Here is a 12,279-nt window from a genome sequence, read left to right on the forward strand (position 1 = left end):
TGCCTGATGCCCAGCTTGCCGCTGATGCTTTCCTGCCCGATGCCCAGCTTGCCGCTGATTTTGCCCTGCCTGATGCCCAGCTTGCCGCTGATTTTGCCCTGCTTGATGCCCAGCTTGCCGCTGATGCCCCTGTGTTGTCTGCCTCTGTTGTTTTTATGCCTGCTGCCCAGCTAGTTTTTGGTACCAGACCCAGGGGGCATTGGGTCACTTGCTGGTGGCACTGTTGTTTTTAAGCACCAAAGGGTTTAGTTTGGTGGCCACTAGCGGGTGTCTCCCAGCATTTGGACATACAGGTAATCAGGCTGAACCTGATATGGACTGCTGGGAATATATAAGGCCACCCTTCACTGAGGCTCAGGGCTTTAGTATTTTCCTGAAAGCTGTGATCCTGCCTGAGCCCGATTCGTTCCTGTCCCTAGTACCCTGATCCCCACTTGTATTTTATCAGTTAGTTATTACTTGGGTTTTCTAACTAAATTCACTTTTCGCCTACTTGTTGTTGATTTACTGGTGTTGGTATTGGATGTGTGTCATTTTCCTGATAAAAAAACATATTGTTTACTTATCCATCTGGTCATTATTTTAAGGTGCAGCAAAACTGATCTGATCACCCTTGCTGAATGCCTGCATATGGTATCCCTGACACCTGGTCTTCAAGTGGCTAGGTACGCAGGGGAGGGGGCATATCAGCTAGACTGTCAGGGGCAAAAACCTTATCAAATATAGGTGCGTTCAGACACCAGCACCCACCATTCAGTGATGATGTGGGGCCACTACTGAAATGCATGACGCTGTGCAGCCTGGATCCAGCAGAGCTTGTCAAGAGACAAAGGATGGAACAAGGGAACTATGTGAACTAGTCTAGGAGCCCAGCCTTGCTGTGAATGTGCACCCCAGTGAAGCCGGAATAAAGCACATCGGTGCGGCACACTCACTGAGCCGAACACCTGAGAGCTATCGGACCTCAACAACAGTACTGCTCACAAACTGGGCTTCAAGCAGGGGAGGAGCTGACAGGAGAAATATAAACCCTAAAGAAGGGATTGTCTTTCTTTAGTGTTTCAGTGCAGAGTGATCAGTCACTTTGAAGCCCCTGTGTTTCTCTCTCTCTCTGTAAATGGAGAGTAAAGATACAATGTATCTCTCTCTTTCCTAGAAGAGAGAAAAAAAATAATAATAAAAATATTAAATTAGCTAGATCAAGGTTTGATCTAGGTCAGTGCCAGGGTTAGCATTTGGGTCAAGGCCAGGGTCAAAAGGTCAGCATTTTTTGGATAGGGTTTTTTTTTTTTTACTAAATTAGTATCAGTTAGTGTCAATGTGTTTTAGGTAGGAAAAAAATAAAAAATAGCAAAATGTGCACTATTGTTTCTGGGCTGTACTACAGGAAAAGAAAAAACTAACATACACATATATGTGGTGTCACTGCAATTTTCAGGAGCAGAAGAATTTATTTTGCGTTGTTCTTTGGTGGAAGGTTATGGTAGTAGCAAGAAATATACATTCACATTAAAAAATAAAAAAATAAACTAATTATCTTTTTATCGTTTTCCCTTTGATAATAAAAAAAAATTCTTATATATATATATATATATATATATATATATATATATATATATAAAAATGTATCACAGGAGATATCCATTACCATTTACCACTAAATGAAAACACAATTTGTCCTGCAAAAAACACAATATAATTCGAATGGATGCACAAAGAAGCTAAAGTTGCAAAATTGTGCTTAGGCATCAAGATTTGTTTTACCCTTAGATGCAAAGGGGTTAGACAAAATAGTGCAGGACCTTTCTGTATACATGAAGGCCCCGTGCACAAAGAGCATTTGATTTTCTTCTCCAAAAACCTTTACTCCTGGCAGGGAAAAGTTGCCCAAAAACACAAAAAACAAAACAAAAAAACAAACACACCTAGATCCACACAAATTTAGGCTTGCCAAATCTTTGAGGGTTAATGGATTCCATTGGTCAGAATATTCATTTATTCTGGCCACTGGAATGAATGACTGCTCAAGCGCCAAAAGCGTCAATCATTTAGATCAGGGGTCTCCAAACTGAAGCCCTTTGCTTGCCTATATCCGGCCCTTGGGGCACTTATCCTTCCACTGATACAAGACACTATTCCTTCCACTGACACCAACAATGGGTGCTATTATTGCCACTCACACAAACAATGGACACTATTAATCTCACTGACACCAACAATGGGGCGCTATTCCTCCCACTGACACCAACAATGGGGCACTATTCCTCCCTCTGACACCAACAATGGGGCGCTATTCCTCCCACTGATACCAATAAGGGGGCACTATTCCTCCCACTGATACCAATAAGGGGGCACTATTCCTCCCACTGATACCAATAAGGGGGCACTATTCCTCCCACTGATACCAATAAGGGGGCACTATTCCTCCCACTGATACCAATAAGGGGGCACTATTCCTCCCACTGATCGCAACAATGGGGCACTATTATTCCCACTGACGCCAACGATGGAGCACTATTCATCCCACTGATACCAACGATGGGGCAATATTCATCCCACTGATACCAATGAGGGGGCACTATTCCTCCCACTGATACCAAAGAGGGGGCACTATTGCTCCCACTGATACCAATGAGGGGGCACTATTGCTCCCACTGATAGCAATGAGGGGGCACTATTATTCCCACTGACACCAACGATGGGGCACTACAATGGGGTACTATTCTTCCCACTGACACCAATGAGGGGGGTGCTCTTCCTCCCACTGACACCAATGAGGGGACACTATTCCTCCCACCGACACCTCTAATACCAAATATGCATAGTTTATATAGCACTGACACCAGGAGAATGTATACTCCCAATGGCGACAGTCTATCCCCATAAATTCTGGAGGACAGTAAACTGGCCCTTTGTTTAGAAAGTTTGGAGACCCCCCTGGTTTAGATGCATTTAGGTGCACCAAGCATCTTTTTCTACCCAAAAGCTCCTTTCCTGAATGTGCATGTGATTTTTTATTTTATTTTTTAAAGCCTGTAAATGCTTCTCTTCGAATACACCTGTAAATGCCTGTGTGCGCAAGGACCAAGGTGGCGGCATGGGATCCAAGCTTTGTGGATCACTGCAGGACAACAATGGATTTGCTGTACGAGTATACATTCTGAAGATAACTCAGCAATACAGGTAGAGGGGGGGAAAAAAAAGAAAACATAAGGAGGGTTTTAGTACCATTTTAAAGGTGCATGGATGGCCCACTTTGAATGAGCTGCCATAAGGCAATGCAGCTCAATGTATAAAAAAAAAAAATAAAAAAAAAAAAATAAAGTGCATGTTGCAGCGTTCTGCGTTATCGGGTGATCAGGTACCTACAACTTCTGTACAGCTTATTACAGCAAGAAAGAGAAGTAGCAGCCGATTTCACAGACTCACATTACACATAACTGCATTGCACAACACCAAATTCTGCCGTGTCATCTGCTGACTCGCTGGAAACGTGTATGAAAAGCGCGCAGAAAAACAGACCGTCCCGTCACTTCTGCTGCACATAGTTTTGTTTTTAGGTTAAAAAAATGAAGGCAACCCCAATCTATATTATAGCCAGTGCTAAGAAAATAATCCACTGGTCCTATAAAGCACCGTCACTTGATGTGTTCCCTTATCCAAGAGTAAAAAAAAAATAAAACATTTTTTTGGTTGTCAACAAAACAGGAATAGAGAGGGAAATCTTCCAATGGGGACACTAGTTTTGGTGACTACTACGGATGAGCTCAGGTATATTCAGATTCCTGTCCGAACCCACCTGGGCGATCCCACCAGGAATCTGTGCTATGCCAATCATTTGTGGCCAAGGCGTTTCCTGCCCCACATATACAAGGGGTGTGTATACATATGGCTGCAGGGCATGGAATTCCTCAGCCGCTTACCATTGGTCAAATACAGCGACGGGTTCCTGGTGGGACCGCTTTCAGGGAGCTTTGTTAAGCTTTAAAGCACCATTCAACTCCAGTCTGTAAATGCTGAACATAGATCCTAGATCCATCTATCCACCTTCATTTGCAAATAAATTCTTTCAAAAATCAGACAGACAATGTGATTGTCTGGATTTGTTTCCACGTTTTGCCTCTCATAGTTGAGTTATATCTATGATGACAATTACAGGCCTCGCTCATCTTTTTAAGTGGGAGAACTTGCACAATTGGTGGCTGACTAAATACTTTTTTGCCCCACTGTAGCCGGGTTCACGCCATTACCGGATGCGGCTCGCAGCAGGTGTCTGGGGCGTCCCTGTTCTCCATTTCAGGGACTAATTAGGGACAAATTTTTGATTGAATTTGACCCTGAAACAGAGCCAAAGTCACCCAGCGTTCATGTGCAGGCCAGAAATATGTGAACTGGCTCCATAGAGAGCCGGCCACAATCTCCTGTCATGCAAATAGGAATGCGGGGAAACCCACATCCAATTCACACCAGTGTGAACCCAGTCTTACTGGTTTGGCGGTGATCAGGGACAAAGTACAAAAAAATTAAAAATAAACAAGTTACAAACACCCACCGCACATATACTGTGGCAGGGCGGCCCGGCTGCACGAAACAAGGTGCCTGTATGTTGTCCACACTTCCTGGTCTGGGGCATGTTCACCGCCGGCGAACCGTGATTGGACACAGCGGGAGCCAATCAGTGGGCTCGGCAGCTGCCGGCCACCTGCGATCATTCGGGGGAACGACAGAACGATGGTCTGTAAACAAGGCAGACAGTCATTCTGTCACAGACAAAGATCTGTGATTCCTAGTAATCAGGAACACTGAGCTCTCTCTTTGTCTAGTGTCAGCATCCCCCACACAGTTAGACCCCTTTCACACTGGGGCGTTTTTCAGGCGCTTTAGCATTAAAAAAAAGCGTCTGTAAAGCGCTTGAAAGAAGCCGCAACTGCAATCCCAATGTAAAAGCCCGAGTGCTTTCACACTGAGGCGCTGCGTTGGCAGGGCGTCAAAAAAAGTCCTGCAAGCAGCTTCTTTGCAGCGCTTTTGGAGCGGTGAATAAAACGCTCCTAAAGCGGCCCTTCCCATTGAAATCAATGGGAAGCGCCTGTAAAACGCCTGAAAAGCGCTATTGGCAGCAGCGTTTTGTGGGTGCTTTTAACCCTTTATTTGGTCACTAGCATGGGTTAAAAGCGTCCCAATAACGCTCGAAAAACGCTGGTAAAACGCTGCTAGTTTAAACGGCGCTTTACGAGCGTTTTTCGGGCGCTGACATTGTGAAAGGGCTCTTAAAGCACTCTGTCTTTCACATTGGGACTGCAGATGAAGCTTCTTTCAAGCACTTTACAGGCGCTTTTTTTAACGCTAAAGCGCCTGAAAAACACCCCAGTGTGAAAGGGGTCTTAGAAATCACACATAGGGAACACATTTAACCCTTTGATCGCCCCTGAGGTTATCCCCTTCCCTGCCAGTGTCATCATACAGTGATCAGTGCATTTTTTATTTTTTAGCACTGATCACTGTATTGGTGTCACTGGACTCCAAAAAATGTCACTTATGCCCCATACACACGGTGGGACATTCCGACGACAAAATCCATCTGATGTTTTTCCCAACGGATTTTGGCCCAAACTTGTCTAGCATACGACGGGACTATAAAGAGGTCAGTAGCCAATATCTTTTGTCTCGTAATTTATTCTGAGCATGCGTGGCACTTTGTCCGTCGGAACTGTCTACACACGATCGGAATTTAAACGATCGGATTTTGTTGTAAGAAAATTTTAGATCCTGCTCTCAAACTTTGTGCGTCGGAAATTCCGACGGAAAAAGACAGATGGAGCCCGCACGCGATTGGATTTTCCAACAAGATCCAATCGTATATTTTCCGTCGGTAAGTCTGACCGTGTGTACAGGGCATTAGTGTCCAATTTGTCCGCTGCAATGTCGCAGTCACGCCAAAAATCAATGATCGCCGCCATTACTAGTAAAAAATAAATATATTTTTTAAAAATGCCATAAATCTATACTATAGTTTGTAGAAGTGATAACCTTTGTGCAAACCAATCATACGCTAATTGGGATTTTTTTTTTTACCAAAAATATGTAGCAGAATAGAAATTGGTCAAAATTGATGAAGAAAATAGATTTTTTGCATTTTTTTATGGGGTATGTTTTATAGTAGAAAGTAAAAACAAAATAATATTATCTCAATTTCTCTCTATATATATTATATAGGTGTGTTTCTCTGTGCTTTTTTTATTTTTCATTTGTTGAGCTATAAACAAAAAAAAAAAAAAACACAATTTTGAAAAAAAATAAATAAATAAATATATAAATATATATATATATATATATATATATATATATATATAATTTTTCAAAATTGTGTTTTTTTTTTTGTTTATAGCGCAACAAATAAAAACGCAGAGAAACACACCTACAGCATATGGCTGCAGCTGTTCCCTGCCTGCTGGCTCTGCACCTCTCACTGGAGCACGGAGCTGTGGAAGAGGGCGGTAGCGCCTGGGTCGGGCTCTCAGACTCACGCGGAGCCAGCTGCCAGTCCAGCATCTGGGTGGATTCAGAGATTAAAGTTGGGATCTCTCCAGACTCTGGACCGGCTTTGTGATGCCAGTCAACAGCGGAACTTTAGCCTGCTACGGCTGAATATGGGTCACAGGAGTGCAGAACTAAGTGCGCCCCTGTGACCCAGAAGAGTATGGCCAAAAAAAAAGAAGCTTTGGCCATACTTCACTTTTTTTTTTTTCCTTTCTTCTTCCAACCCCGACAATGGAACCTTTGTACAGATCTGGGGCAATGCAGGAGCCTAGGCACAGCACTCGCCAAGCACCGATCACAGCTGCAATGCTCTGCCAACCTAAATACAAAAATGTAATAAACTATCTTTTTTATTTATTTTATTTTACAATTGTTTTGAGCATTTATTAAATTTTTCCAAAAGGCAGACTATACCTTTAATTTTAAACATTTTAAAAACGTGTTCTTCTTGTGTAACATAAAAACGCGACCATGCAGTGATCACGTAACATGAGATAAGCAGCTTCCCTACACATGGCGGTGTGTGATAAACAGACGTGACCCGGTGACGTCACTAGGTTAAGAGATCCTTCACTTGTTCTTTTTATGTAACTGTCGTACCGTGGTGTAAGGAGCTCCATCATGTCAATTCTCCCTTCTGAATAGATCTTCCCTTACCATAGTCATGCACAGGATGTGCCTGTTGTATGCAATAGCTTCCATAGGTTGGCTGGTAAAGTAGATATTCTATAGCGGGGGTCGGCAACCCATTGATCGAGATCTAACCATCGATCGCTAGTAGGAGAAGGGTAGACTGCGACCCTTCCTTGCCGAACCACGGATCTTAGACAGGAGGGGCAGCAGGGGGCGGTATTTACTGCTACCGAGCCGCTTTCTTCCTGCAGCTGCTGAAAGCTGCCCCTCCTCCTCTCCCTCCCGCTGGTATTCAGTGAGTGCAGGAGGAAAATACAGAGATTCGACACCAGTAAACACCGCCTCCCTCCACCCCTTCTGTCCCTGCTCTTTCGGCTGCCCTGCGTCCTGTGTGCTTCCCATGTCACCCCCCTCAGCAGTGCCGGCTTCCCTCCTCTGTCAGCTGCTGCAGGAGATTTTTCAGGATAACGACCAGTGGCCAATAAATATGTAATTTACTGGCCTCTACCTTTTCTGGATGAACACAGTGAGTGATGGGTACCGATCTCTCCTGTGTCCATCCATTTATAACTGAAGCATCGTAAACAGTTTTTACTATTCTTCTGTTTGTGAACGAGCAGGAAGCCGATCAGCACAGGGCACTTAACATTCATCGAGGCTGCAGAGAAAGAGAGTGGGGAATCTCTGTCTTCAGTCACTTTCTCTGTCTCATTGGGGGTCTGTTTGGACTCTTGATAGTCAGATGTCCACTGCCACACTGACAACATCCACTGCCACACCGACACTGTTCACAAAGCGTCCACTGCCCTGCAGACACCGTCCACTGCCACACTGACAACGTCCACTGCTCTACAGACAACGTCGCTCTACAGACAATGTCCACTGCTCTACAGACAACGTCCACTGGCACGCTGACCACGTCCACTGCTCTACAGACAACGTCCACTGCTCTACAGACAACGTCCACTGGCACACTGACCACGTCCACTGCTCTACAGACACCGTCCACTGCTCTACAGACACCGTCCACTGGCACACTGACCACGTCCACTGCTCTACAGACACCGTCCACTGCTCTACAGACACCGTCCACTGCTCTACAGACACCGTCCACTGCTCTACAGACACCGTCCACTGCTCTACAGACACCGTCCACTGCTCTACAGACACCGTCCACTGCTCTACAGACACCGTCCACTGCTCTACAGACACCGTCCACTGCTCTACAGACACCGTCCACTGCTCTACAGACAACGTCCACTGCTCTACAGACAACGTCCACTGCTCTACAGACAACGTCCACTGGCACACTGACAATGTCCATTGCTCTACAGACAACATCCACTGCCCAACAGACACTGTCCACACAGCGTCCACTGCCCTACAGACACCGTCCACTGCCCTACAGGCAACGTCCACTGCCCTACAGGCAACGTCCACTGCCCTACAGGCAACGTCCACTGCCACACTGACAATGTCCACACAGCGTCCACTGCGCCCTAGGTGGCTTTCCAATCATGAGATCACCAATCACAGCCATCGTGTGATTGTAAGCCTGTCTTGCTCAATCTCAAACAGTGACCTAGAACAGCTCGGTCAGTGTGCCAATAGTGCACAGTGAGCGTGCTCAGCATACAACCTCAAAGCCCCATCGACGAACATATACAGTATCTCACAAAAGTGAGTACACCCCTCACATTTTCATAAAGTAGTTCTTAGTAGTGAGTGTACAGCTTGTATAACAGTGTAAATTTGCTGTCCCCTCAAAATAACTCAACACACAGCCATTAATGTCTAAACCGCTGATGCTGTGTACAAATTTACACTGTTATACAAGCTGTACACTCACTAATTTACATTGTAGCAAAGTGTCATTTCTTCAGTGTTGTCACATGAAAAGATAGAATAAAACATTTACAAAAATGTGAGCTACTGTATGTATGCTGGGTGTTAAGAAAGAATAAATAGAACACACTGACGCATGAAAATGCAGCTACTCAACACACACAGGTGGATGTAAATGGGCCCTAACGGAAGCTGCAAAAATGGATAGGCGACTACATCACATTTTCAGTTCCTTGGAGACCTGACTGGGGTCTCTAACTACTTCCTACCCGCGCTATAGCTGAAAGACAGCTACATTGCAGGCTTAGTTTGCTGGGAGGGTGTCTATGGACGTCTTCCCATGATCGCCCTGCGGTGCACAGGCAGTGTGCTCTGTGATCGCTGAGTCCTTCGGATCGAACTGATCACAGATCGGGGTATAGATCCAATCACAGCGGCCCTTTATCATGTAATAAGCTGATTACAATGTAAACACAAGATGTACATCAGCTTTTCTTTCCTCCGACAGCCTGGGGAAGGGAGAAGAGAGCCGATAACCGGCTTGTGTTAACCTCTTGTCAACCAGCCAGCATTATACTGCGACACAGGTCGGCACTCCTGTGCAAACCGCCTTAGGTGAACGTCGGTCTGGGCAAGAAGGATAGCGGGCATGCCTGCTGTGTGCCGCAGGAGCCTGCCCGCGGGTCATAGTTTCATAGTTAGTTTCATAGTTAGTAAGGTTGAATAAAGACACCAGTCCATCCAGTTCAACCTGAGTGAGTGTCTACAATTGTCCCTATCCCTGTGCATTGCACACTCATGTTGGTCCCTACCCTCAAGGAGCCCACAATCCAAGGTCCCCATTCATATCCTAGGGCCAATTTTGAACAGAAGCCAATTTACCTACCTGCATGTCTTTGGATTGTGGGAGGAAACCGGAGTACCCGGAGGAAACCCACGCAGGCACAGGGAGAACATGCAAACTCCAGGCAGGTAGTGTCGTGGTTGGGATTTGAACCAGCGACCCTTCTTACTGCTAGGTGAGAGTGCTACCCACTACACCACTGTGCCGCCTGCCGCCCCTTGATGCCCACCGACGACCCGTGATTGCTGTGTACAAGAAGATTCCCCGTTCTGCCTAATGACATGTCAGATGTCTTCTGTTCCCAGTGATCTGTCATGTCCCAGGCAGCCCATCCCCCCCTTACAGTTAGAACACACCCAGGGAACACACAGTTAACCCCTTGATTGTCCCCTAATAGTTAATCCCTTCCCTGCCAGTGTCATTTATACATTGATCAGTGCATTTTTATAGCACTGATCAATGTAATCATGTCACTGGTCCCCAAAAAGTGTCATCTGGGGTCAAATTTGTCCACCGCAATGTCACAGTCGTGCTAAAAATCGCCACCGTTACCAGTAAAAACAATAAAAAAATAAAGGTCCCTTAAATCCCGTAGTTTGTAGACGTGATAATTTTTGCGCAAACCAATCAATATACGCCTATTGCGTTTTTTTTTTTTTATACATAGAAGAATCATATTGGCCTAAACTGATGAATAAATGTGTGTGTGTGTGTGTGTGTGTGTGTGTGTGTGTGTGTGTGTGTGTGTGTGTGTGTGTGTATATATATATATATATATATATATATATATATATATATATATATATATATATATATAATCAATATTTATTATAGCAGAAAGTAAAAAAAATAAAGAATTTTTTTTTCAAAATTGTTGGTCTTTTTATGTTTATAGCACAAAAAATAAAAATCACAGAGGTGATCAGATACCACCAAAAGAAAGCTCTATTTGTGGGTAAAAAAAAAAAGGACATCAATTTTGTTTGGGAGCCACATCGCATGACTGCGCAATTGTCAGTTAAAGCGACGCAGTGCTGAATCGTAAAAAATGCCCCAGTCATTAAGGGGGTAAAACCTTCCTGGGGGGTGAATTTGTTAAAGGAACATCAGCACTTTTCATCTGTGCCCCTCAGTGAAGGAGAAAAATTACCTGTTTGCAAAATGTAATAAAAAACTATGATTTTTTTTTTAAATGTTGGTCTTTTTGTTTATTTAGCAAAACAAAAAGTAAAACCCCAGTGGAGCTTAAAGCGGAGTTCCGCCCCAACCCCGCGGCGTCTGCTGGAAGTGGAGAAGGGTACCTGTCAAAAACAGGTACCCCCCCGAAAGAGGTGTCAAATGTGGCACTGAAGGGGGGAGGAGGCAGATAAGCAGAAGTTCCAATTTTGGGTGGAACTCCGCTTTAAATATCACCAAAAGAAAGCTCTATTTGTGGGAACAAAATTATAAAAGCTTAGTTTGGGTACAGTGTAGCATGACTGTGCAATTGTCATTCAAATTGTGAAAGTGCTGACAGCCGAAAATTGCCCTGTATGGCAGGAAAGGGGGGGGGTAAAGGTGTCCAGTAGGCAAGTGGTCAAGACATGTGACAAAAACTGCTCCTCTATTGGCCAGCTGACCACGCCTAGGGGAAGGTCACGTGACCTCCAGCTGAGCCCCCCCACATGACCTCCTGCAAAGCCCCACTAGGGGATGGGGCTCACGTGACCTCCAGCTAAGCTCCCCAATAGGGAGGGTCATGTGAACCCCAGCCACCTCAGGGGCCCGCCCCCAGGTCACATGACTCCTCCCACTGAGTGTTATCCATGGTAACCCCTCACCTGCAGGTCCTGGACGGAGATCTCCATGGTGGTGAGGTAGAAGTAGGGGACGCCGCTGCCGTGGCTCCGGGGACCGTCACTGATGGAGAAGACGTTGGCGAAAGGCTGTCCCCGGACGGGCTCGTGGCTGGAGATGGTAGCCAGGGCGCCCCAGTCACAGTGGTGGGCCACAAAGCGCGCCACCCGGGCCGTCTCGTTGTACGGGGGGATGTGGGCCCGGCTCGGGGGCGTCCCCAGGAGCAGGAGGAGGGCGGACACCCCAAAGTAGGACAGGGCAGTCAGTGGCGACATCTCTGGAAACTGGAACTCAGAACCGAGCGCCGCACGGTTCCTACTCTAGGACAGCCAATCGGCTGCGGCCCTCTGATCCGCCTAGCCAATAGGTGCGGGGAAGAGGCGCGGCTAGCACGATGTAAACAAGCATTGACGTCTGGTTTTATGTTATTGGTTCTTTTTTTCGAAGGCTGTCCTTCCTACTAGCCAATGGCAGGAATTTTCTGACCTGCGCTCATGGTGGCGGAGGCGGGGCTGTAAAGTGACATAGGAAGGACCAATCGCCAAGAGGGCGGGTACAATGTTGACCAATCAGATTGTAAAAGG

The 12,279-nt window shown here is 45.7% G+C and overlaps 1 protein-coding gene across 2 annotated transcripts in view; it reads right to left on the bottom strand.

Moving 5' to 3' along the window:
- CREG1 (cellular repressor of E1A stimulated genes 1) overlaps positions 1–12,056 on the bottom strand; it is a 66,535-nt gene extending 54,479 nt beyond the window's left edge. Inside the window, exon 1 of one of the 2 annotated variants that reach the window (XM_077479750.1) lies at positions 11,680–12,056. In XM_077479750.1, the coding sequence (XP_077335876.1) occupies positions 11,680–11,970 (291 nt within the window). In that variant the 5' untranslated portion in view covers positions 11,971–12,056. The remainder of the gene's footprint in view (positions 1–11,679) is intronic. The other variant, XM_077479749.1, reaches the window with a different exon arrangement.
- Between the last annotated feature and the right edge of the window lie 223 nt (positions 12,057–12,279).

This window comes from Lithobates pipiens, unplaced genomic scaffold, assembly GCF_037356315.1.
Source record: "Lithobates pipiens isolate NorthernLeopardFrog02 unplaced genomic scaffold, aLitPip1_a1.2 Scaffold_16, whole genome shotgun sequence".
Taxonomy (NCBI): domain Eukaryota; kingdom Metazoa; phylum Chordata; class Amphibia; order Anura; family Ranidae; genus Lithobates; species Lithobates pipiens.